This window comes from Aspergillus sydowii (genome assembly GCF_001890705.1).
Source record: "Aspergillus sydowii CBS 593.65 unplaced genomic scaffold ASPSYscaffold_2, whole genome shotgun sequence".
NCBI classification, from domain to species: domain Eukaryota; kingdom Fungi; phylum Ascomycota; class Eurotiomycetes; order Eurotiales; family Aspergillaceae; genus Aspergillus; species Aspergillus sydowii.
Window position 1 is genome coordinate 1,753,438 of NW_024467860.1, and position 24,218 is coordinate 1,777,655.

General features: G+C 50.1%; 10 protein-coding genes across 10 annotated transcripts; 8 read left to right on the forward strand and 2 right to left on the reverse strand.

The window, feature by feature from the left end:
* Positions 1 to 503: 503 nt before the first annotated feature.
* ASPSYDRAFT_55236 (uncharacterized protein) lies at positions 504 to 3,482 on the forward strand (the record flags this gene model as incomplete). Its single annotated transcript, XM_040849003.1, has 4 exons — positions 504 to 1,159; positions 1,186 to 2,299; positions 2,483 to 3,324; positions 3,380 to 3,482. 4 exons carry the CDS (start codon positions 504 to 506, stop codon positions 3,480 to 3,482), a joined length of 2,715 nt encoding a protein of 904 aa, XP_040706154.1.
* Positions 3,483 to 3,540: 58 nt separating this feature from the next.
* ASPSYDRAFT_638682 (uncharacterized protein) lies at positions 3,541 to 6,221 on the reverse strand. Its single transcript, XM_040850255.1, has 3 exons — positions 5,859 to 6,221; positions 4,918 to 5,804; positions 3,541 to 4,862 (listed from the first exon to the last, which is right to left on the reverse strand). The coding sequence occupies exons 1-3, from the start codon at positions 6,173 to 6,175 to the stop codon at positions 3,703 to 3,705; spliced, it is 2,364 nt and encodes a 787-aa protein (XP_040706155.1). The 5' UTR covers positions 6,176 to 6,221; the 3' UTR covers positions 3,541 to 3,702.
* A 1,265-nt stretch (positions 6,222 to 7,486) lies between these two features.
* ASPSYDRAFT_144778 (uncharacterized protein) lies at positions 7,487 to 8,908 on the forward strand (the record flags this gene model as incomplete). Its single annotated transcript, XM_040841464.1, has 3 exons — positions 7,487 to 7,985; positions 8,040 to 8,334; positions 8,404 to 8,908. 3 exons carry the CDS (start codon positions 7,487 to 7,489, stop codon positions 8,906 to 8,908), a joined length of 1,299 nt encoding a protein of 432 aa, XP_040706156.1.
* A 2,172-nt stretch (positions 8,909 to 11,080) lies between these two features.
* ASPSYDRAFT_106244 (ankyrin repeat domain-containing protein) lies at positions 11,081 to 11,410 on the forward strand (the record flags this gene model as incomplete). Its single annotated transcript, XM_040839864.1, has 1 exon — positions 11,081 to 11,410. A coding segment is annotated over one exon (330 nt), but the record flags the coding sequence as incomplete, so codon positions are not given.
* A 195-nt stretch (positions 11,411 to 11,605) lies between these two features.
* ASPSYDRAFT_126485 (ankyrin repeat domain-containing protein) lies at positions 11,606 to 12,160 on the forward strand (the record flags this gene model as incomplete). The annotated part of the gene is made up of 1 exon (XM_040840464.1): positions 11,606 to 12,160. A coding segment is annotated over one exon (555 nt), but the record flags the coding sequence as incomplete, so codon positions are not given.
* An 839-nt stretch (positions 12,161 to 12,999) lies between these two features.
* Positions 13,000 to 14,910, forward strand: ASPSYDRAFT_55238 (ATP-binding protein; the record flags this gene model as incomplete). The annotated part of the gene is made up of 2 exons (XM_040849004.1): positions 13,000 to 14,434; positions 14,459 to 14,910. 2 exons carry the CDS (start codon positions 13,000 to 13,002, stop codon positions 14,908 to 14,910), a joined length of 1,887 nt encoding a protein of 628 aa, XP_040706159.1.
* A 1,636-nt stretch (positions 14,911 to 16,546) lies between these two features.
* ASPSYDRAFT_41010 (uncharacterized protein) lies at positions 16,547 to 17,602 on the forward strand. Its single transcript, XM_040846196.1, has one exon. It carries the CDS (start codon positions 16,875 to 16,877, stop codon positions 17,352 to 17,354), a length of 480 nt encoding a protein of 159 aa, XP_040706160.1. The 5' UTR covers positions 16,547 to 16,874; the 3' UTR covers positions 17,355 to 17,602.
* Positions 17,603 to 17,972: 370 nt separating this feature from the next.
* Positions 17,973 to 19,522, reverse strand: ASPSYDRAFT_129237 (uncharacterized protein). The gene is made up of 3 exons (XM_040840520.1): positions 19,199 to 19,522; positions 19,076 to 19,142; positions 17,973 to 19,008 (listed from the first exon to the last, which is right to left on the reverse strand). The coding sequence occupies exons 1-3, from the start codon at positions 19,495 to 19,497 to the stop codon at positions 18,328 to 18,330; spliced, it is 1,047 nt and encodes a 348-aa protein (XP_040706161.1). The 5' UTR covers positions 19,498 to 19,522; the 3' UTR covers positions 17,973 to 18,327.
* Positions 19,523 to 19,958: 436 nt separating this feature from the next.
* ASPSYDRAFT_86046 (uncharacterized protein) lies at positions 19,959 to 21,497 on the forward strand (the record flags this gene model as incomplete). The annotated part of the gene is made up of 3 exons (XM_040851595.1): positions 19,959 to 20,140; positions 20,201 to 20,437; positions 20,510 to 21,497. The coding sequence occupies 3 exons, from the start codon at positions 19,959 to 19,961 to the stop codon at positions 21,495 to 21,497; spliced, it is 1,407 nt and encodes a 468-aa protein (XP_040706162.1).
* A 634-nt stretch (positions 21,498 to 22,131) lies between these two features.
* Positions 22,132 to 24,053, forward strand: ASPSYDRAFT_129239 (uncharacterized protein). Its single transcript, XM_040840521.1, has 8 exons — positions 22,132 to 22,399; positions 22,454 to 22,579; positions 22,636 to 22,701; positions 22,768 to 22,965; positions 23,030 to 23,276; positions 23,358 to 23,552; positions 23,611 to 23,811; positions 23,855 to 24,053. The coding sequence occupies exons 1-8, from the start codon at positions 22,283 to 22,285 to the stop codon at positions 23,980 to 23,982; spliced, it is 1,278 nt and encodes a 425-aa protein (XP_040706163.1). The 5' UTR covers positions 22,132 to 22,282; the 3' UTR covers positions 23,983 to 24,053.
* Positions 24,054 to 24,218: the final 165 nt, after the last annotated feature.

The window sequence follows — 24,218 nt, forward strand, 5'->3', positions numbered from 1 at the left end:
GCCTTCAATATATCCTCGATTCTTACCCTGCTAGGCGAGACTGAGATGAAGTGAGTCTTTGGGCAAGGCAAAGAATTCTGGTCTCGCCTTGCGGAAGTAAGAATCGAGGACGGGATTTAGGTATTAGAATTTGAGACATCCCGAGCCTTCCGCATATACACGTAGACAGAATAGTAGTAGTAGCTAGACGAACGACAAAATGAATCAACACACATTGATATTAGATCCCAATGGATATAGTCCAACCCATATATAATAACAAGCCAAGTCGGTTCGATCCCGACCCGGCAACCGGAAAGAGGCCCATCTGCAGCGGGTCCAAGCAGCCAACGCCACCGCGACATCCCGGAAGCAGATCACGGCTCCAGTTTCTGTATATTACCCTTCCACGCCCATCTGCCGTCGATGATATGATCGTTCTTTGTGGTTACGCCTGAATTATAATGTCCAAATCATGGCGCAACCACCTCAAGCCAGACCTCAACAGGCACAACCTCCTGCTAATGCTCAAGGGCGCCCTCCCACCGACCATCGTCATCGCAATCCACCAAAGCGACGCCGTCGCAAACACAACCCTCACAATCGGCTACCTCGCAGCCCTAATCTCCGTGGTCTCGCAGGCTCTCACCCCGCGCGCCAAGTTCCTCAAAATCATCCTCTTCGATCTCCTCGCGACTTGCGTCTCTGCGTCGCTATGTTGTCTTGCGATATTCTGCGCTGTCAAGGCGCGTCAGAACAGCGGTGACGGTGACCCTATTACCAGCAGCAGCAGTAGCAGCAGTGGAGGAGGAGGAGGAGGTAGTAGTTACAACTCCAACGCCTCCGCCGTCTCGGCAATCTGGCTCATCGCCATGATCTGGGCCGGGAATGCGCTCCGGGCCTGGAAACCATTGAAACTGCAAGACCCCATGGTCGCGTTTTCGATTTTCTGCTCCGTGACGCTGACGCGCGCGGGGACGTTTCTGGCCCTGGCAGATGGGTTGGCGTTTGTCACAAGGTTGCTCAAGGGGTTCATGCTTGGTTTTGCAATTGCGACGGGGGTGTCTCTTCTTCTTTATCCGGTTACGAGTCGCGGGCTTGTGTTTGGGGATGTTAGGGCGTATGTTGCTGGGATTGAGGGGGTTGTTAGGGCTTATAGGGCTTATAGTAGCGGCGAGTTGTGGGTGCTGATGATGGCGAGTCGAGGAAACGGCTCAAGGGCGCTATGGCAGGTCTGGATGCGGCGCATGCGAAGCTGCAGTCGGATCTTTTCTACTCCAAGGATGAGATCGCATGGGGGAAGTTGTCGGCGAGGGATCTGGATCGGATTGGGGGTCTCTTGCGGGACCTTTTCCTGCCGCTTTCGGGGATGGCGATGCTGCCGGATGTGCTGGATATGGTTATGGAACGCCGTCAGAATAGTTCTCAGGATTCTGGATCAGATGAGAGACTGGATATTGAGAATGTGGTGGAAACGCTCAGTGGTCGCATTGGGGAGTGCGCTGGTTTGGTCACCGCGGGACTGCAGTATGCGCTGTTGAAGTTGGAGCACATCACGCCGAAACAGCTGGATAAGGTGAGCGGAGAGAATAAAGACGAAGAGTCGGGGAGAATCCCTTTGGACCCAAGACAGACTGGGTTCATGGCACTGTTCGAGCAGCAGATGCAAGAGTATTCCTCTCGACAGAGGCAACTTCCGCGGACACTGGCTACCGGTATAGCGGAGAAAACGGATGCGGCATCAGACGAGGGGGCTGTCCGGCAAGAGTTCTTCATTGTCCTGTATATGTTGCAGCTCCAAGATAGCCTCGTCAAGGCCACGCGGGAGTTCATGAGCTTTGCAGATGCAAAAGTCGCAGACGGGACTATGAAGCAAAACAGGGTCATCTTCCCAGTCTGCTCGATTCGAAATTGGTTGTCAGGATCATCGACGACCAGTTCAGTGCAGTATCCAGACCCCGAGCATCTGCCCCCGGCCACCATGTGGCAGGGAGCAAGCACCCTCTTCCGCTCTATATCGTCTGTGATCAAGTCCGAACAGAGCATCTTCGGGTTCAGAGTCGCTGCGGCGGCCTTCTGCGTGGGGATACTGGCATTCCTGCACCAGACGCAGGACTTTTTCGTCCGCCAGCGATGTATCTGGGCGATGATTGTCATCGTCATCGGGATGAGCCCGACCAGTGGGCAGACACTGCTGGGATTCGTCACCCGCATTGCAGCCACCGTTGTTTCGCTGGCGCTGAGCCTGATGGTTTGGTATATCCCTGACCAGAAAACCGCTGGCGTGATTGTCTTTCTCTACCTGGCGAATGTCTTCGAGGTATGCTCCTTAACGGTTACAAACACAGGCTCTAACAGGACTGCAGTACTATTTCTATGTCACCAAACCCCAAGTCTTCGGCCCCTCCATCATCGCCATCGTCACTCTCAACGTCATTGTCGGATACGAGCTCCAGGTACATCCCCCAGAATCCATATCCAACCCATCTAACAATAAGTCTAGATCCGCAAACTCGGCCTCGAAGTCGGCACCTCCAACGGCCAGCCCTACTACCCAATCTACCTCTTCGGCCCCTACAAGCTCCTCGCCGTGGCCGCCGGCTGCGCAATCTCCTTCATCTGGGTGATCCTGCCATACCCCGTAACATCCAAAAGCCGGCTGCGCAAGTCGCTGGGAAACGGGCTGTTCGTCCTCGCCAGGTTCTACAGCTGCATGCACTCGACGATTGAGCTTTGGCTTCGGGGGCAGCTTGACAATAATCCACAGCAAACACAAACAACGACGATGGCTCAACTCCAGAAAGCGCGCAGGGCCATATTCAAAGAGGAAATGACCCTCCTCGCTTCTCTCCGAGCCCTCAGCCACTTTAGTACCTTTGAGCCTCCTATCGGGGGCAAATTCCCGAAAGCAACATACGACGCAATCATCGACCAGATCCAGCGGATCCTCATCAGCATGGCACTAATGGCCCAGATCACCAGCACCACCAGCACCACCAACGCCGACACCAACACCGAAAGCAAAAGCGAAAGTGAAAGTGAAAGTAAAAGTAAGAGTGCAATAGGCTGGTCCACCCGCCTCGCAACCGCCGCGCTGCAATCCACCGAGTTCAAATCCCACGCAACAACCTCCCTGCTCTGCCACCTGGGGTCAGCCATCACAAACGCGCAGCCGCTCCCGCCGTATCTATCAGCGGGCGAGCTGTTCCCGCTTGCGCGGTGGGTGCGGCATGTTGACGGCGAGATGCTGAGTCTTCGCCATGTAGACGATCCCTGGTTTGCGGGGTTTGGGCTGTTGGAGGTGTTGAGGTCTGTTGTTGGTGTTGAGTTGGAGGGGTTGCTTGGGTATGTTACTTACTTACTGCTTGGTTTATGGGCTGTGCTAACTGATTGTATTTAGGAATGTGAGGCGGTTGGTAGGCGAGTTGTCTTTTGATTTCGAGGCTCAGATGGAAGGGGAGGGTGAGGGAGAGGAGTCGAGGGCGTTGATGGCTGGTATATGACATCCCAAGTAGTTATACTAGTTATACCAAGGGGTTTACTTTCTGTTGGTAAATCTAATTGCAACTAATGTATCGAGCTCTTTTCCAATATAAATCCCATCTGCCCACCGACAGTCTCTGACCCGTGCAAAGTTTATATCGATCGGACAGTCGGGAAGGTTGATGGCTTTATTTCAAGCTTCAGGATTCCCAGGTTTACCTAGATATTGTAATATACTGATTAACCAACAATCCATTCATATTTTTGTGCATCACCCCAAGTGCCTGCCAAAAGGTACCCATCCTCAGGCAAGTCCACAACATGCCCGTTCCTGTCGAAAGTCGTAGCCTTCACACTTCCTGCGCTAATGTATCGCCCATAGTGAACTCCATCTTCATTTGTCTGGATGGCCACCAATGCGCATTGGGTGTGTGTCTGATCAAGAAAGGCCGACCTTAAGATAATCCCATACGCCTCGCCTTGGCAGAGATTGACTGGAGCCGTCCCTTTTAGGTGCAGAAACGACAGTTTTCCGTCGTCTGGCTCTGCTGGGTCCGGATCAAAGTCCGGATCAAAATCAGGATCATCATCATAACCGGGCTTGGAATCATCAAGCCACTTCTCCCAGTCCATCTGTCTTTGCTCCGGATCAGATCGTTTTGACTTGGCCAGTGTCAGGTCAAACAGGTCGGAAGAAAGAGCTATCACCGAGGAATACAGAGTGACGTGGAGGCCCCGGGGCGTGATATTCCCAGAATCACTGACAAGCGGCGCAAACTCGCCTGTAAAGCGACATGCTTTCATTGCCCATCCCATTCCGTATTCTTCTTCAAATCTGGGACCTTGGAGGAAGAGCACGTCCTGGGGAAACATATCTAGCATGCTGTATATCTTGCGCATCCGCTCATCGGCCTCCTTGATCTTGAGGATCTTGCTGAGGTCAAGATTCAGGAGACCTGCTAGGACAGTCGGACGATCACGGTCCTTGCTGGTGGCTCGTGTGGCCACGTTAAACCAGTTCCAGGCAAGTATTTTACCCTGCTGGTCCTTCACGTCTCCATTGTTGATGATGAAGCGATGGAATGGGGAGGCATAGTCCGTGGGTTCTTGAAAGTACGAATACCAAGCGACTGCGGCCATCGTGGCGATTTTCTCTTGGAAGATGGGGATTTCTCCTTGGTCGACCTTGTTCAAGAGCATGTAGGGGATGGTGCCGATGTTGATTGCCTTGTCAGATAAAAGCACGAATAGCTTGTCCTTTGCGGCCAGTCCTTCTTGGAGCGTCCATAGCCGGCGAATCCAGCCGGAGCAGTATAGAACTCTTAGACAAACTTCCATTTTATTGGACGAGCTCGAGTCGACCAGCATCAGCTCTGAATCAAGAATCAAATTCCGAGAAGCTGTGATCTCCGTCAGGTTAGCGACATATATATACAAGAAAACACTTGTACTGACCACCGGTATAAACATCGCGGATGCGTTGAATTGCCAGACTACGCACATCACTCCGGTGTGGTATGCACAATGTATCAATCCACAGCAGCACAGAATCGTCTCCACGCCGAACCGCATTGGATGCGAAGTGCGCAAATCGAACAGCCCCAGAATACAGGGGTCCATATACTTTGTCATCATAACCAGGAATATATTCCTTGTCACACAGTAGACGCAGGGCCCGTTCGTGAAGAAACTCCAATTGGCAGTGTGGGAGAGAGTTCCCCAGGGGGTTGCCTAGTCCATCAGCCCATACATGAGAGATGGCTACATATGGCTTGTTGGTGCGTTTCTTCACGACCTCCAGCTTATACTGCTTGTTCCCAAGCTCATCCTCGCCGCAAGGCGTGATCCTCACAAGAGGGATTCCTCCGTCCAGAAGAACTGCATGTAGCTGTTCAATGTCTGCGTGGATGTGCGAGCAGCTGCAATCTTCTTGTACATGGCGAGTAACATAGTTGCTTTCGTCTATATTGTCCGCTATGCATTGTGTCTTTGTACAAGAATCATGCGTTCTGTTGTTCCAGCTGGGCTTGGTGCGACGCAACTGCATCAGGTAAGCCTGGGTGTCGAGGTAGATACCGGCTTCGCAACACTTCTCTGCATCCAGGGGACACCATCCATTGAACAATGGCAGTTGCTCCAACTCTGTCCTGGTAAGAGACCACGCTCCTAGCAAGCGAGGGTTGGTCTGGGGTCCATCTCGCTTGACCGCAACGTTCCAGAGCGCAAAGCTAGCCAGACGAATAGCCAAGGACATTCCCTTTCCGATGAAACGGATATAGCCGGGAAGAAGTTCGAGGATTTTGTTAACAACCTCAACAGTTCGCGCGCCGCGGTTGTTGTCCCTCCAGTCGTCAGCATCCTCAACGTATTTGTGCAAGTATCTCGTCGTGATGTACTGCCGTTGGTCGTCAGTCTCCTCACGGGAGATAATAAAGTCAGATTGATCCAGCCGGTCCCCGAAGATATAGTGCAGCATGCCAAAGTAGAGCCAGGACTCTATCCTAGATCTGTATTGAAGCAATATGCCCTCCACCTCATCGGGCACTTTCACGTAAGGAATATAGCGTGCAAGGAAGTCCTCTGCTCCCGGCTCGTCTAACCAGCCGCAGCGCGTGGGAAACGTATCCCAATCGCTCCCGTCGTATAGCGGACCGTCATACTCAATCCGAAGGGGCTTCGGAGGGGCGCCAGGAAAGAATAGATGGTCCGCCATGGCGTTGCAAGAGGTTTGTCAATTGCAATCAGGTCTGGCCCCGCTTCAGCTGAGAGAAATGCTCGTGCGCCAAGTCAGTAAGTAGTTAGTACGAGCTGAACCCAAAACACGTGACAGCTAGCCTCGATATCGACATGGAACTACGTCTGAATTAATTGGAATATCAAGAAAGGTGCCTCTCTTTCCCTCAGAGTCCTGTTGCCATCACGTCTGCCAGCTCGGCAACGGCAGTTTACGCGATGACGCTCTACAACACGACTAAAATCACAAACTCTCCCAATAGGTTATAGGCCAGGCCTGGTATGGATTTACAGATGTAACTATATACGGTAGAGACTAGAAGCTCGCTGTGATCTCATCTCTAGTACCACAATATTATGGCTTCACAGGACACTATATAAACCATGTAAATCCGACAAAATTCACTATTTAACATTCCACCGTAATACGCTAGCTACTTCTAAACTTAACATGTCCCTGACGACCTTCGGAAATGAAGGGAGGTCGAAGTGTTCTATTTGGTTTTCTTTGGTGTCGCCAATTTTCTCCGCAACTCCCACTGCGATGCATGTTTACTTGTATATATGCAGTGGAATACCCGCAGTCAGGTCAAGGATAGACCTTGGGAAGCAGAGTCCTTTACTATTTATAAAGATATCTTTGTGGATCATGACTGAGTCACGTGGAATGCCTTTCTTCCCCTCGTGCGTTGGCGGCTGAATTCCCGCGAGTCTCTGGGCGTCCGCAACATCTTCATCAAAGACTTTATTAAAACCCAGTATCTGAAACAATATTTCGGCCAGACTGATGCGATGACGACAGGAGCACGGTCTTCGTTTGCAAACGAAGAATATACGGTAGGATGGATCTGCGCTCTGTCAGTCGAGCTCGCGGCAGCGAAGGGCATGATGGATGAAATCCACGCTGAGCCACAGACTCCTCCAGGAGAAGCAGACAACAACTCGTACGTCCTGGGTTCGATAGGGAAATTCAAGGTTGTCGCTGCCCGCCTCCCTATGCACCAGCTCGGTTCCTCCTCTGCCACTGCAGTCGCTAGAGAGATGCTGTTTACCTTCCCCAAGATCCGCGTCGGATTGCTTGTTGGGATCGGCGCAGGTATACCTGACTACGATAATGATGTCGATATCCGCCTCGGTGACGTGGTCATAGGCAGTAACTCCAAGACTGGGGGCGTTGTCGTCTATGACTTTGGCAAAGCGCTTGCGGATGGATCGTTTGAGTCTTTCATTCTTGAATCGCCCTCCGAGGTCTTTGGCTTCTGCCATTGGTAACCTACAAACGGCTCATGAGATGCAGGAGAGCAAGATCATAGGTTATATTGAGAAGATGCTAGAGAAGTACCCAGTCATGCGCAAGAAGGGATATTCTCATCCGGAACCGTCGGCTGATCGACTGTTCCAAATGGATTATCCGCACACTGCTGGGAAGTCCTGCGCCAAATGTGACCCGTCGGCGGAAGTTAACCGTGAGCCACGCGCTGACGAGAGCCCGGTGATTCATTACGGGACTATTGCATCTGGGAACACCGTGATCAAGAGCGCACAGACTCGCGACATTATCCGAGACAGACATGGCGCGATCTGCCTGGAGATGGAGGCTGCAGGCCTGATGAACAATTTCCCTTGCATAGTAATCCGTGGTATATCGGACTATGCCGATTCACATAAGAATGACCGGTGGCAGTCATTTGCTGCTGCCACAGCTGCCGCTTGCGCAAAAGAGCTCCTGGAGCATATTCAACCGAAAGCCATCGAGGCCGAGCCTGCGGTGAAGGATGTCTTGTATCAAGGTCTGTACCGCAATGAAGCTGGGTGAACTCTGTATAGTAATCGGATGGACACAGTTCAAGATGATGTCGTTAAGATCAGAGACTTTGTCATGACGGAACAATCGCAGCGTGTACTTGATTGGATTACGGAGTTGGACTTCAACGGCCAACACAACGACAACCTCAAGCAGCGGCTAGATGGAACAGGCGCTTGGTTCTTAGAGTCAGCTGAATTCAATCAGTGGATAGACCAGCCTCAGCAAACATTGTACTGCCCAGGGATCCCAGGTGCCGGCAAGACAATCATGTCCTCGACTGTAATCGAGCACTTGAAAGGGAAGTTTCAGGATAGCCCAGGGGTACAGATCGCGTACCTGTTCTGCAGTTATCAACCCAGCCATCGACAAAGCACCTTCGAGTTCGTCCTCAGTCTGCTTAGACAACTGGCAGTCAAGAGCTCAGCCATTCTACCGAACATTGAGGAGATGTACTACGCCTACAACCGCAATGGAAGACATTTAGATCTCAAGGAGGCTCTCTCCGAGTTATCCAAGACGGTCCGATCGTTCAAGAGAGTCTTTGTTGTAATCGATGCGTTGGATGAGTTTTGTTCGTCAAGTCCTAACGAGCTGCAGGAACTACTCTCCGTGGGCTTCATGCTCCAGGAAGAGACTGGTATAAACATCCTCGCGACCTCTCGCCCGAACTCGGAGATCATGTCGAGGTTTGAGGGGTGCATCCAGCGGGAGATCCGGGCGCAAGACGACGACATCTTGGGCTATGTAAACACGGAGATCCCTGGTCTGCTTCGGTCAAGGATTTCGCTGCATCCTGAGGTTGAAGACGATGTTCGTCGGGCGTTCGTCCAAAATGCAGACGGCATGTATGTTCCCATAACCGATTTGGCAACTCGTTTATCTGACTTTGACTCAGGTTTCTACTAGCCAGACTGCACATGGAGCACTTAAAAGGCTTTCCCACAGTAGGCGACCTGGAAGTGGCTCTGGCCAATCTTCCCCAAGGGAGGGATGCACTGGGAGAAGCCTACGATCAGGCAATTGACAGAATCATGTCTCAAAGCGAGGCGTGCTGCCAGATGGCCTTTAAAGTGCTTTCTTGGCTGGCTTACTGCCAGCGAGCACTGTCGGTGGAAGAGGTCCAACATGCACTGGGCACTCGGTTGGGGGGGCAGCGATCTTGACCGCAGGTTCCTTCCAGACGTCGACGTGATTGACTCGGTGTGTGCTGGGCTCGTTGTGTATGATCAGCACACGGAACTCATTCGCTTGGTTCACTACACAGCCAAGGAGTACCTCCTGGCGCACCATTCCCTTTCCACTGCAGAGGAAGACATTGCTCGAACATGTATCGCCTATCTTTCCTTCGACGCTCTTCGCGACGCCCCACCTTCACACCCCCATGACGTCGAGTACCAGCAAGAACTGTATCCACTTTATGGATATGCTGCGGAGTTCTGGGCCGTGCATGCCTCCGCGCCTCTGGAGGAATCGGATGACTTTGTAGCAGCTATCATTGGATTTCTGGATAACGAATCAATTGTCCGTTCAGCCGCTAAGACTATGAATCTACGCCCGTTGACTAGCAACGATGGCGAGACCAATTGGCTCCATACCATTGCTGAGGATTGGACGAAAGTTCATCTGGCAGCTCACTGTGGGTTCACACGCGTTATTACCGAGTACGCCCGCCAGGGTCTGGATCTGGATACTCGAGACTCTAAGTCAAGAACGCCTCTTATCTATGCGGCTGCAAGTGGCCAGGTTGGAACTACCAGGGTGCTTCTTGAAACAGGACGTGTTAACCCAGGCGCCGAAGAAGATCGTGGGTTTCCGAGTATACTACTTGAGAAAGGAGTCAACCCGAATATTCGAGATAACCGTGGAGAAACAGCACTGTTCCGCGCAGCAGATGGTGGTCATGAAGAGCTAATCAGCCTTCTCCTGCAGCACAGAGCAGATCTTTTTATCACCAACGAGGCTTTCGAAAATGCGCTATTCCCCGCCGTGATGAAAGGCCATCTTCCCGTGATCAACCTGCTTCTTGCAGCCGGCTTAAATGTCGACTCACAGGATATTACGGGTAATACGCCACTGTTTTTTGCAGCGTTAGGTGGAAGCGAAGCCGTCATCACATTATTGCTAGACCACGGTGCACGAGTTGACCATCGCAATGCATTGCAGGAAACAGTTCTCTTCTTCGCGGCTCGAGGGGGACACCCTGCAGCTGTAAAGCTCTTACTAAGGGCAGGTGCTAGCAGAGATCAGACGAACCTCATAAGCGAGACTCCTTTGATATACGCGACTAGCGGCCTTCGTCGTGACATTGCGTACTGGCCTACTGGAGAGAACGCAGAGAGTTACAGCACCATACTAACTCTTTTTCTCGAAAACGGAGATGACCCTGACCCTGTTTACAACGAAGGCTTCATTCAGGCAGACGAACTGGAGTCTTGGAAGGTTCTGCTATTCTCTTCAATATTTTCTCTCAGGTACTATTCACCGGAAGATGGCCCAGACTATCGCCGTCCTTGCTGCAAGGCCGCACGTCTAATATGGGGCTCGCGTGTCCACGAATATACTGACGAGCAGATCATCCTCTTCCTGGACCGTTTAATATACAAAGCTCAGACCAAGCTCACCCGACGTTGGCGGGTGGGGAAGGCGACACCGGTCATCTGGGCCCTCAAGGCCCGACATATCAACCTAGTTATGGAGTTTCTCAAGGCTGCAGTCCGCAGAAAGACCAAACTCCAGAATACCGAAACCCTGCTTGAAGAAACTGTTAGGTATGGGACGGCCAGTTTAGTCGAGCTTCTGCTGGACAAGTTGGTCGACTTGCCGATAGCGGAGTCACAGTTTCAATCTCTCGTCTTGCGGGCCATTAACAGAGAGAGCGCTGCAATGCTGGAAACACTTTGTTCGAGACATATCCTTGATCGGAAGGTCAAAAAATCAGCATTGCTTCACGCAATTCCTGTTGGAAACTTGGAAGCAGCCAAGTTCATTGTGCGAGGCGCGACCAACCCGGGTTGTTCTGATACTGCGTCCCGTGGAGGCTATTCGGGGGGCGTAACTGAATTAGCGGCGTTGGATATTGATTTCGATGCCAAAGACGACCGTGGTAGGACACTACTGTTCTACGCAGTCCAGCGCCGGCAGTTATCCATCGCACAGTTTCTGCTCCAACATGGCGCAAGCCCGGACATAACGGAGAGTGATTGGGAAAGACCGTTACTCTATGATGCCGGTTCTCCCTTTGAAGACTGCGACTACTTATCACCCAGCGAAATGAGGAGGATCGGAGGTCAAACGCCGCTTTTTTTTGCTGCCGGCGATGGTAACGATAGCATGACTAGACTCTTGCTTGATCATGGTGCCAATCCAGACTACCAACGGGAGTTCGGGGAAAGGCCTATCTTATGGGCAGCAGCACAGGGTTACGCAAACGTTGTGGAAATGCTTATTGGTGAAGGAGCAAATGTGAATAATTGCACTGGCGATGACTCGAAGCTGGCCCCTCTCTATTGGGCTCTTGCCGAGGGCCATCTACTTCCAGCCAAAGAAATTAAAAGAGGATGTGGGTATGGACGTTGGCTATGGGATGAGCCAGATACACCCAGCGACATGGAGGCAGTCGTGGAATTGTTACTCCGACATGGTGCAGACCCGACCATTTCCGACAGATTGGGTCGAGGCCCCCTACACTGGTTGGCATTCTTCCGCCATGACTCTGAATCTCTTGTCGAGATGTTGGTGGAGGCAGGAAGTGACCCCAATAAGAAAGACGCCCTTGGGCGTACGGCCCTGATGCATGCCGCAGTCCGTGGAATGGACAGCATTGTGGCAGCTTTACTTGAGACTCCGGGCGTCGATGCCCTGGCAACTGACGCCTCCGGGCGTACAGCGCTCATGGACGCCACAATCGCACACGAGCCTCGCATTGTGGAGCTTCTATCACAAGTTGCAGCTGAGGAGGACAATGTCATAGATAGTCCATTGTACTCTCTCAGAGAGACACCCGATAACGAGAATACTTATTACGGCGCATTCTGTGAGATGTGCGGATCCTGGAGTTTTTCGGGTCACCATTGCCCTGAATGCATTAACGGCAAATTCTATATTTGCGAGCAGTGTAAGATACGCGGCGAGACATGCTTCAATGACACACATGAGTTGGAATGGCTGCCACCCATGCCACAAAGGCACACAGCTCCCAGTGACGATGTCCAGGAAGATAATAATATATTAATCTCAGAGAGTACTGCTTCTATCTTATTAACAGATAAGTAGCAGCGGCAGACCTCCATTATATAGCGATCCAGCTATCCGATATATATTTCGACTTGCCCGAAAACATACTTGGTGGTCATATCGACAGCTTCGGGCCAATTGCCCTCAGTTCGCATCCCGCAGCACATTATACTGTACCGCTCGACATCGAGCATGCGATATCAAGCAAGAGGGCAGAATGCTGATTTGCGAGACGATTAATTGAGCAGCCTGTCCGACTTTCAATCGTGTCACCTAATTCTTATTGAAAACTTCCCCGCTTATCCAGATACTTCGTAGTTAGCGCCTATATCGCTGCTCCACGAAACCTCCGGTTATAATGAAGCCCTGGAGTTACAATTGGTTCAACTTTGTGATTTTCTCCATCAGACGCCTCTTCACTCCACTCTAAATGTGCTCAGAGTCGGATAAAGAGACTTTTACCATCGCTGCCTACAATATGGTTGAGTATCTAGGCATCACAAATTGATGGCCAATTGATAGTTACCTAGGCTTGGTTGTTTACGCGGCTCCTACTTTTCTATTGCTCAGATGAACCCCAGTACGAGTATTTGTTGAAAGCGAATTCCATCTTATCCTTCTTCTTTCAGCCAGACGGGAAAACGAGGATGGAGAACTCTCACGCCTCTCCTCCGCCGCGTCCGCCGCCTCCTCCTCCTCCAGACCCGAAACGTCCATCAACATCCAGAAACATCAACGTCCCCCAAGATTCATCTTATTCTGAGATGAGCTCTGTGAATCAGTCCTTCTTAGTCGTCGGTACGACCGCGCAAAACGCAGAATACGAGTTTCCAGAGTCCAAGAAACAAAATGGACAAGTTTCTCTACGCACAGTCATTTGCCATTATCTTAATGCTCCTCACGCTCGCAAGGTGCCGGCCCAGCTGGTATATCATGTCCTGGGACGCCTACGCTGTTTGTACCACGCAATCGAGCACTACAATTCGGGATTGGCCAGCAGATCGCCCGACTTTCTCCTCTATTGGCAACCGCACACTCTAAATCTACTCTCTGGCTTCGGTTTTCGTCCCAGTCTCGACCAAGCGCAGCTCTGTATTCAAGGGCTCGCAGAACTGACCGGCAGTTTGGAACAGCTTTACGCGCCCTTCATATCTGAATATCGGAGGTTAATCCAGACAGATGCTCTTGTTTTTGACTGCCTGAGTGAAGTTTTCCGGCCCGAAACTCCAGTGAAGGGCGTGAACGGACCTGGCAATTCTGCGTGCGTTTATCGAGTCACTGATTCCTTCTATACCGAGCAAAGGAATATGCACGGCATCCGAAGGAGCTTCCAGGTTTCCATGGAGTGCATTGTACTTGTCGGGGAACATTTCTCGGTCGCCAGTTTTACAGAAACATTCCCGGCGTGGAGCGGTAATCTGCGCCGGAAACTGAGTGAAATAGGGTATCAACCCGTTACCCCCGGTGACAGAGAACAGTTCCATACTAGGGGTGAGCGTTATGTTCAATTTGGATTCGATGGTGCGAAATATTTGGCGTATGCCCCGAGCATGTTCTTCCCTCGCCTTGGCCGACGAAGTGGAAAAGTTTCGTCTCTCTCAAAAACACATGAAAGCTCATTTTCTCTGAGTGGTGGGCGAATCATGGTAGACATGACTCGCGGAGCTGCTCTGGGATATTTCCCTTGTCTGGGCGTGGATGAGCCGTCTCGGGCAATCATTAGTCTCGTCAGCCGGTATCGACAATGGCTTGCGAAGCGTTCAAAAACCGGAACAACGGAATCTGAGCTCTTCACTGCGTGGGAAACAGTTCCCTCACAATTCAGGTTATTTTGCTGGTCGGCTTTGGTCGGATTCAGCTTCACGACCAAGGCCTGGGGCCATGTTTTGGTCGAAGGTCTTTCACAAATCGATTTCTTCGATCCGGCGTTTGACCGTTTGGTATTGTCGGAGGAGCGCAAACAGATCATATCCGCTGTCGTCCGGCAGAGCAGTATAATACCTCAAAAAGAAGACTTGATCAGGAGCAAACAGGGCGGTCTTATATTCCTGCTTCACGGGCCCCCGGGAGTGGGTAAAACGTTGACGGCCGAGGCAGTTGCCGAAGTTCTTCACCGTCCATTGTACTATGTCACGATGGGAGAGCTGGGGGTTAATCCGGAAGATCTTGAAGAACGACTCAGTGATGTACTGGACTTGTGTGCGGGATGAAACGCCCTTGCAGTTCTTGACGAAGCTGACGTGTTTCTGGAGGCTCGAAGCAACTCAGATCTCATTCGCAACGCAATGGTGTGCGTCATGCTTCGAGTTCTAGAGTATCACCCTGGAATACTTTTCTTAACGACGAACCGAGTCAGATCTATAGATCCTGCATTTGAGAGTCGTATCACGATCGCCATTCGCTATGAATCCTTGAACCTCGATGCACGGAGAAAAGTTTGGTCTGCCCAGCTTGACTCCATATCAGCTCTTGCGTCGTCTGATATTGATGTCAACGCATTGGCGCAGCAGGACCTGAATGGACGCCAAATAAAAAATGCGGTTCAATTGGCACTTTGTCTTGCTTCAGATCAGCAGTCACCTCTTACGCACGCGATCCTCATCAAGACTCTGGAAGTCACCACGCTGGGTCGTCAAAACATGGTAGCGGATGATACATGGGACGCTTTACAATGACTAGGGGACAGTACAGTACAAAGGAAGTCTCAAAGCCAGAAATCTCGAGCTAACTCATCTTCCTCAATCCTGTCCTCAGCGACCGAAAGGATAGTGGCCTTCCAGTCTTGTAGAGTATTCGCATGACAGAATTGTTCCACAATCTGCCTGAACATTGGTCTATCTCTGCTTCTCATCGCCTCATTAATCCCCCGCAGTAACTCATACTCTTGTTGCGTAACAAAAGATGCGTCAAGCTTGCCAAATTCGATCAGCGCGCGTTCTGCGTCCACTGAGTCACCGGTCGCGAGGTCGCAGATACCAGCCCTCAAAAAAAAAAAAAAAATAAAATAAAAAAAAAAAAATAAAATAAAAACAAAAAGACACTTTGATGCCAGCTGTCATTGAAAAGCGATCAATTGATTGTTCAGTAGCCATTTTATGAAACTCAATGGCCTTTTAATAGTCTCCTTCGGGAGCTGCGAGGTCGGCTACTTTAAGCCGAGGCCAAGCAGCATGCCTACTGTAGAGTATCCCTAGTACTGTACTAAGTAATATTAAGTTGAATAGATACTATTATTAACCCGCTCTATATAATCTAGATACTAGCAGGGAGATACTGGATCTATAGGAGGAAGTAGAGAGTTTTATTTTACTTATCCCTAGTGAGTCTTAGAATAGATATAATATATATTAGTATAGTACAGATAGGACAGTACCTTTTTTTTATTTAATTAAAAGTATATATATAGTATTGAGCTGCTATCTGGTATTCAGGTATAGTACTATAGGATCTTAACAGGAAGTTAATAAACTAGTTTAAGGAGATGATTTTAGTATTAGCAGTACTAGTAGAGGACTCAGTCACTATAACGGGCAATTCCAGGGCCCTTAGCAACTCCTAAGGATAGAATTTTAGAGATCGCATAGAAGAATCTAGCTAATCTTTTTAGGTTTCTTTACAACTTAGTAAGAGATCCAGCAAGCTTCGCGCCTTATATGGCAGTATTTAAAGAAGATAAATATAGTTTATTTCTAAGCCTCTAGGCCGGAAGAGCTTCTGGGGGTATAGGGGAGACGGTGAATCCAATTTTTCCAGACTGAAAGGTTAGTGTCTTACTCGCCGTGTCTGAGATTGAAAATATTAATTCAACGGCTATGTAATATAACAGTGATAGACCAGCATCATGGAGGAAGAAGATGAAGTACACGAGAGGGGCTGTGCAATAGGCGACTGTTATATATATAGTCAAGCGCTGCATGTTTATTAGCAAGAATCAGGGGCTCGATCGATCAGTGAAATAGGCATTTGCCTAGTCTAGAAAGCTCTCCCACGTAGGCGAAAACGGGCTTGAGAATATTCCGGTATAGAGCTTAGTTGTAAATGAATCTGGGTCTTCGTCTGGTCCTAATTCTACACCTAAATCGCAATTTAAATGTAGATTTACTATATACAGTAGATACTCTAATTGATTCCGGAATAACTGCTATTAGGTTTTCTAAAAGGTATTGGAATCTCTCCTATACATGGTACAAATACCTATAGTACAATCTAATAAATGGACTATCATGATACAGACTATTTAAAATTTGTCTACTGCAGTTATATAAATATTTTCCCCTTTCTCTCAGTCGCCATGTCTCCTATCACGTCTATTAAAATGTTGGTAATTGGTCCATAGTATAGGCTGCCGTGCGAGCTGGCCCTGTAGCTTCTCAAGGTGCACCACCTGGTGCTTGGCTTGTAACCCTAACCTGACCCTAACCTTGAATGCATGGTCATTGCGACCTTCACCGATACCATGGTGCAGATGCTCTCTGTCAGTAGGCGTATGGAATCGTGCTCCACCACGAGCTGTTGGCTTGCTCTTCCTTCCGTACTCGCTGGCTTTCCTGCGTTCTTCCTTGACCGCTGGTCTGATCTTATATAAAGCTCTGCTACTCCCACTTTTGGCCCGACATTCACTGGTTTCCCATCCTGCAACATGACTCGCTCTAAAGTTTATGGCCCGCCTGAAAGCAGGCGAGATCGGCTTTCTCTCATATGTGGCCCGCTTTCAATGCTCCTCTATCTAGTCTTCTTTGTTGCCGCCGATTTCCTCCCCTCGATCTCGCCCACTGCGAGTGCAGAACAGGTGGCATCCCATTACTCCCAGCACAAGTCTGGGATAAGCGCTGGAGTCTACCTCACTGCCCTTGTTGCCCTTCTCTGTCCTCTATACGGGGTCTCAATACACCACCAGCTGTCCCGCATTCCTCAAGTTTCGCAGACAGCCCTCTTCCTGCAACTGGCCAACGCCTGCGCGCTCGGCCTTGTGTTCTGCCTCATTGCAATGTTCTTCGCCGCGGCATCATACCGGCCCGGCCGCGACCCGGCCATTACACAGCTGGTAAACGACCTCGCCTGGTTCTGCTGGGGGTTTTGCAGCGGCCCACTCATTCTGCAGTTCTGCGCCATATCGTGAGCCATTTTCTGCGATGGACGGCCGAGGCCTCTGCCTACTCTGACTGTGATCCCGCGCTGGGTGTCTTGGCTGTGCCTGGTGTTTCCTGCGTGGATGCTGTTTCGTTTATTTGCTCATTGCGTCTATTCCGGGCCCTTTGCTTGGAATGGGGCGGTGTCGTTTTGGGGTCTTTGGTTGGCTGGTGCGGTTTCTGTTGGGCCTGCGACTTTTTATTTCTGGAGAGCAGCGGGGGTGTTGGTGGAGGACAAATAACTTTTTTTTTTTTTTTTTTGCTCTTCTTCTTTTACTTGGATATGCGTGGATCCACAAATGTGGTTACATTGATCACACGCATGCTTCATAAACATTGCATATAATGCTCCGTAACTATTGGATATAACAGGCTTTTCTTTGCGAGCAAGATCTCCCAAATGTCGGTGAGCCCTGGAGTGGCAGATTCTCTGCAGGTTTATTCTGTATACGTGGAAGGTCGCTTCTGTGTAAAATAATCAACAGGTTGATCCAGTCGAAGCAAAGATAAGCCGATTTGTACAACCTACTTAATCATATCTTTAACTAGGTAGATGTGATCCGTGACTGTACAGGGGATATCTACAATTCTAACATCATAGATGGACCAACTTTACTAGCTAAGCGCTTCCCCTAAGTATTAAACTTTGAACAAAAATGTTCATATAATGTTAAGGTTTTAAGCTCCCGCGCGACAGCAGGATTAAAGTTTGTCTCACGTCTAGAGTTTAATTAAACCTCAATTCTCCACACAAATGACAAGGATGAAAAGCTTGGTTGAAAAGCTTGGTTGAATAATTTGAAGTCAAAATAATTCTGTCCTAAGATCCGCGGCGCGGTGGCCTCTGCCCTTCGTAGTTGAAATTGTTGACCTTGACATGCACGCAGGCGAGGTTGGTGCTACGCTAAAAGCAATAGCAGCCATAGGTCGACCCTGCGTACAAATCGAAGGGATAGAAGAGAGCTACACCTGTCGTCCTGTCATCACCCAGTCTTGATCGTTCGGCCTAGATTCTGAACGGAGCACCTTAAACTTCTTCTGTAGCCACTGAGCGCCGGTGGGTGTTGGCTCACTCGGATCTCTAGCGGGAATCAACGATGTCTCTGGCCCGGCCATTGGGGTGTGGTCTTCTGGACGGACCATATAAGCAAACGAGTATCGGGTTGGCATGGCTCTATTCGGCAACGGTCCGACTTTGTGCACACAGGAACGCAGGTACCCATTCGTGAGAAGAGACATCGCATCCCCAAGATTGACAATAGCGTGGCTCTTGATGGGCAATACCCATGACCAGTCATTAGTGCCAGGAGTACAGATCTGCAGCCCAGGCTGCTCTGTAAAGAGGAACGTGAGGGTTCCTAGATCGGTGTGGGCGGCATGCGGCGCACCGCGTTGTTCAATTGGCTGGGGTTGATACTTGAGAAGTCGAACAATATCCGATGATTGAGCGTTCAGGCGGTGGTAGCGCCTGAGACTAGCTGGTTGTGGTAGCTGAAGAGCAGATGACAAGCTGTCATTGACTGTGTCGGCGATGGAGTGAACAGTCTTTGTAAAGTCTCCGAGTATGCCCATATATCTGTCGATGATGGCTGGGCGGCTAAAGTCTTGGTGGCCCTCTAAACCAAGGATGCCGCTTTTAGGGATCTGGAAGGGGGTAAGCTATAGATCACTTCCCAAACCTTTGATTCGGGGCAAGGAGCAGAGATCGTACTGCGTATGTCTCAAATCCGTCACGCATGCCAGAGAGGCCTCCGAAATTTCTTCCAACCGGCTTGTAACTGGAGGCAAGACATGGATTAGGGACACTATTTCACGGAACCAATCCGTAACATACCCGTTGCATTTCATTTTGCACAGTTTGTCGACATCGTACAGCATCTTCTCCTCGTAAGGCATATCGTATAAGCTCCTGGTCAGATCGTACAGAGCATCGATTATCGCGGACATCTTTTCTTCAATGCATTGAAAGTTTAGATAGAATATGCCACTCTCCCTGCACGCCTCGAGGAGGCGTCTGATCTCGCCATTGTGGCCCTCTTGCAACAAACCGAGATCGATAGTCTGCAGGTTTGCGACTGGAAGCCCTTGGGGAATCATGGCCTCGTTTGCCGTTTTTTCAATGCCTTTTGTCATTATGAATCCAAGGACCTGCTTGCTGGCCAAGGCTCACGGAGACTACATGTTGGTATAAATAAGACGAGATATAGGGAAACTGAGAACTTCCACAATGCCGGTCTGATTTCAGGTGCGGCCAAACTGCCCTTCGGCGTGCGTGTCCCATTCCAGTCCTTGCATTAACGAACCCTTAAGAGGCAGGTAGATTCCCTATGATTCGACGATAAGAGTTGTGTAACCCTTATCAAGTTGGATGTCAGGGATTCTTGAGTCATTGCAATGCAATGCTAAGACCACAACTAGTACCATGGTGATATCCTGGCATTTCTGAAGCCAACCAAAAGGCCGTTTTGCTGATCTGCATTCCATTAATACTGTTGTTGTTCCCTGCGTACCGCCAGCGCTGGAAACCAACTCTGCAACACCAAATTTTTCCAGGAACTTCCTCCTTCTCAAAGATACCACCTGCAACCTCGACGATGGATAGTCCGCCATATTCCCTTGAGCAAGTGTTGAAGGTTGCTTGTCAGCACCCATTCTACAATCGTGACGCCCGATATCCTCCATCGCGTACGACGCTCCACGGTCTTGTAAAAGAATTAGATACAGGCTCTAAGGGACCTGATATAGGGGACTTCCCTGTCATTACAAAAACCGAATTGTATGTTCCATCTCCTACCGCAACTGATACGACTGTTCATTTCATAACATTTTTTCCCAGGTCTCAGGTTGTCTCCCGCCTCATAGGCGACAACTCCCCAGATAATGGATACCGCCACAACTGCTATGCCACCATTACTGGCGGCGGGTTCAAGCGTGGTACTCCATTACTCTGGTTGACTGACAGTGTCGAAAATCGTCATCATCGGGCCGCAGGCGGAAAGCTGGTTCGGGCATCGGGTGTTATCGACCCCACAGATGTAGTCCTGAACTTACATGTCTCTGGTCATTTCTACAGGTGCGTTAATTGATGGATGTTGTGACTTTTGCTGGGATACGGGGAGAAGCTAAAAGGTGTCCTTTCCCACAGGTCTCTTGACATGACGACAGACATATTGGAACACGCAGGAGCTACCGTTCTTCCCGCCGGCAGCAACATGCCCTCAGATACGGTAGTGCAGGCGTTGATAAGCTACTGCATAACCTGCCTCGCAGGTCCGGTCACCGAGCTCGTCAGGGTAGCTATGCACATATCGCGTCTCTCAGGGTGTGTGTGCTTGCGCGGTCAGCTCAACGTCCGTAAGCTGTTTTATACCTCTGAGCCACTGTCTGCTGTGCAGGAAGCGTTCCTGAAGCATATATTTGGCCCTGTTGCCATATACTCTGGGTTGGGAAGCGCAGAGATTGGTTTCTGGGGGGTAGGTAACCCTCGTCTGACGGGGCCGGCGGGCTCAGTTGACGCCAGGGAATATATTTACGATACGCGTAACATGCTTGTGGAGATTCTCCCCAGCGATTCCGACTCGTCTGATATTGAGACCGCTCCTGGTGCTGTTCCCGAAGGCACCACAGGACATATCGTGGTGACTTCTCTACAGCGTCTAAGAAATCCTCTGGTAAGATATAATGGTGGTGATGTTGGCTCGGTACATCCACTCCCTGCAGCTGCTCGCCACCATTTACCGCCTGAAGAAGCTGAGCACTACCGTGTCCTCAGAATGTATGGTCGGGACCCGCGGCTTTCTTTCACGTGGAGATCTAAAGCGTTTGATTACGAAGCTGTATTTGCAATGCTGCAGAGGCCAGGATGGAATATTTTGCAAAGCCAGGTTGTTTTGGATGACGACCAGCAGCAGACTGGGGAACGACTCGAAATCCGCCTGATGCGTGGATACGGCCTTGACGGCGAAGTACCTGATGAAGATGTGGTGTCTGAGCTTCGTCGGTTTTTCTCTGCTGGCTCTGATGCATCCTTCTCTGTGAAGTTCGTGAGCGATGTCTCTGCTCTCGAACGAAGTAACACTGGGCAGAAAGTGGTTCGATTTGTCGATAAACGCAAGGGTTGTTTGGGGCAATGAATGGACCAGGCTGGATAATGATGAGAACAGAGTACGTACAGATTACAGGTAGAGTTGGGCCAAAGCTTTGCGTGAGATAATAAGCCACATCCATATATGGTAGTCCATCTGCTCTAGGCGTACAGATTCTGGCTGGGCATCGCTGCCAATCAGGGCGTGATATTTTGGTGCTGCGCGTAGACCTTGTCAGCACCTGAGAAACAGCCAAGGAATTCTACCTATCTGTGGCTCCGGGAATCATAGCATTCTGTCAACCGGAGGAGGAACCTCAGTAGCTCATACATTCTTGTCGTCACGAGCGATGCGCTAATGCCATGTACGAGGGCTCCCTTGCCTTTCAGCAGCTGCCGATTCCGGCAATGTTTGGGATGGTCGGGTGTTTTCGAGTACACAACGCCTCTTGAATAGCCCTTGCAGGAACATTCTACACATGCATGAAAGGCGCTCTGGCGGTGAGATTGTGTCTTATGAATGGTTGCTAAGAAACGTGCTGCTGTGCTCCTTGATCGGATCCTATGGCGGTCATTGTGGCGCGTATGAACTAGGGATTCTAGGGGTAGATATGTTGGTGAAGGCTTGCATTTCACCTTCGTGGTTGAAATGGATGCACCAAGGGCACGAGTGGGCCGGAGCTGCCAGCGAAATGGGCAACTTACTTAACAGCTGCCCAGGATCTCTTCTAGTGGACTTCAATCCTGACCCCAGAGGCTTGCAACATTTATCGGTGCTCAAGTTGTTTGACCACTCTCGCTCTTACTAACCCTGTTGGATCTATTACCGTGACTATGGCACCTCTCTCCTCGCATCCAGACGAGAACGCTCTGGATGTCCTGGTTGTTGGGGCTGGCATTGGTGGCCTAACAGCAGCCATTGCGCTCCGTCGTCAGGGCCACCGAGTAACAGTCAGTCTATCTTATTTCCCATGATTGCGGTGATGATTAACTGGTCCCGTGTAGATCTATGAGCGGTCAAAATTTGCGAGCGAGATAGGAGCAGGAATCCATATCTCTCCCAATTGTGCCCGTATGTTGCAGCTGCTGGGAATATCAATAGAGGGCCTGCAATCTGTCCCTCTTACTGCAGTGAGGGGGCTTTTAAGATGTCTTAATTGCTGGAGCTTGGATACTAACGGAGGCAGATGAAACGATTCACACCAGCAGAAGACGTGCATGATTTTGTCGAGACCAAACCAGTTGCAGGCTCGGTATGAGAAGACCCCCCCCTTGAAGACCTCTTAAGAGAATTAGAAAGTTGACTTTCAGCCATCTAGCCCACAGTCCTCGCACACCGGAATACACTTCATGGCGCACTAAAAGAGTTAGCGACTGCTACTGAGGGCTCGGGTCCACCAGTTGAGATACTCCTGAACGCGCGTCTGGTAGATCTAGACGTGGAAAAGCCTTCCGTGACATTGTCGACTGGCGAGGAGATTGGCGCCGATGTTATTCTCTGCGCTGATGGAGTCACTGTAGGCACAATTATCTCCCTACGTGAAAAAGAAAAAAAGGGGGAACAGGCTGACATTTCAGTAGTCATGGGCTCGATCTTTCATTGCCCCTGGTTACAAGCCCAAGTCGTATGGCATGACCTGTTATCGATGGCTGGGCCCGTATCAAGAAATGGTATCTAATCCTCGGACTGAAAAATATACCACCACAGGTCGTATGCACGAATGGAGGGGCTATAATCGGAAGCTCGTCAGTTATCCATTGGCGGATCACAAGCTTCTCTACTATGCGGCCTTTGTGCCAAATGACCGTCGTGGTACATCGAACTTGGGTAATTAGCTATCTGTCTTTCAACCTTTCCACCTTTTCTCAAGCTATGAAGCTATGAAGCTAATATCTTGCCGCGGCGTAGATTGGAAAAAGACCGGCCACAAGGATGAGCTGCTTAAAGCCTTTGAGCGATTCGGCCCCGGTGTCCAGCAAATCCTGGAGCTTGCGCCTGAAGAGAAGCTTATGTGCTGGGATCTCCAGGACATGGAGGAGCTGCCAAAATGGACTCAACAGTATGTGGCATTGGTCGGGGATGCAGCTCACCCATTGCTCCCATGTAAGTTACACCTCAACAAGGGCCTTACCAAGTCTGTGTTGACGGGCGGTACCTTCAGTCTTAGGGCAGGGGGCAGCGATGGCCGTCGAGGACGGACTATCTTTGGGAGTCGTATTATCTCGAGGGGTTAAGAAATCGCAGGTCCCTGATCGGCTGCGTCTCTACGAGGAATTCCGCAAGGCTCATGTCCGCAAGATCCAAGACGCGACCCGCAAGTATGGGTGGGAGCTGGATTTTAGGAGAGGTGTTGGGAAAACATGTAAGATCATCATCATCTCTCTCCCTACTTTCGGATTATCACTCAACAATAGCGTTTTTAGACGAGGAACTCATGGTCGTGAAGAGATTCTTCGAGGGTCACAACGAGTGGGAAAATTCATCGAAGCAACTGAGTAGTCGATCTTCTGCTATCCGGGAAGCCAGACTGTGAAAACTTGGACCTAGATATAGTATGTCTCTAGCCAATAACTAGGATAAATTCATAAATGTGTTAAGCTGCCTTGAACATTCGAAAAAGCCCTTTTCTGCCAATAGAGCAGCTTTATGGCCGCTTCAGACATCCAATGCCCACGTTGTGAACGTGCAAGTCAACGTCTTCCAAGTCATTGCCTTAATCACTGGACAAAGTACCGGTAAACGGGCTGAGAAACAGGCAAGAAACAGGGT

Excerpts from the sequence above, each read along its gene's own strand:
- ASPSYDRAFT_41010 (XM_040846196.1), top strand. The coding sequence starts at position 16,875 with ATGACTCGCTCTAAAGTTTATGGCCCGCCTGAAAGCAGGCGAGATCGG.
- ASPSYDRAFT_638682 (XM_040850255.1), bottom strand. The coding sequence starts at position 6,175 with ATGGCGGACCATCTATTCTTTCCTGGCGCCCCTCCGAAGCCCCTTCGG. Across the intron at positions 5,805-5,858 it reads GAGACTGACGACCAACGGCA|GGACAACAACCGCGGCGCGC; the intron begins GTACATCACGAC and ends TGACGACTGGAG. Across the intron at positions 4,863-4,917 it reads CCGCGATGTTTATACCGGTG|CTTCTCGGAATTTGATTCTT; the intron begins GTCAGTACAAGT and ends CGGAGATCACAG.
- ASPSYDRAFT_129239 (XM_040840521.1), top strand. The coding sequence starts at position 22,283 with ATGGCACCTCTCTCCTCGCATCCAGACGAGAACGCTCTGGATGTCCTG. Across the intron at positions 22,400-22,453 it reads GTCAGGGCCACCGAGTAACA|ATCTATGAGCGGTCAAAATT; the intron begins GTCAGTCTATCT and ends GGTCCCGTGTAG. Across the intron at positions 22,966-23,029 it reads TCTGCGCTGATGGAGTCACT|TCATGGGCTCGATCTTTCAT; the intron begins GTAGGCACAATT and ends ACATTTCAGTAG.
- ASPSYDRAFT_129237 (XM_040840520.1), bottom strand. The coding sequence starts at position 19,497 with ATGACAAAAGGCATTGAAAAAACGGCAAACGAGGCCATGATTCCCCAA. Across the intron at positions 19,143-19,198 it reads TGCAAAATGAAATGCAACGG|TTACAAGCCGGTTGGAAGAA; the intron begins GTATGTTACGGA and ends TCTTGCCTCCAG. Across the intron at positions 19,009-19,075 it reads ACGGATTTGAGACATACGCA|ATCCCTAAAAGCGGCATCCT; the intron begins GTACGATCTCTG and ends ACCCCCTTCCAG.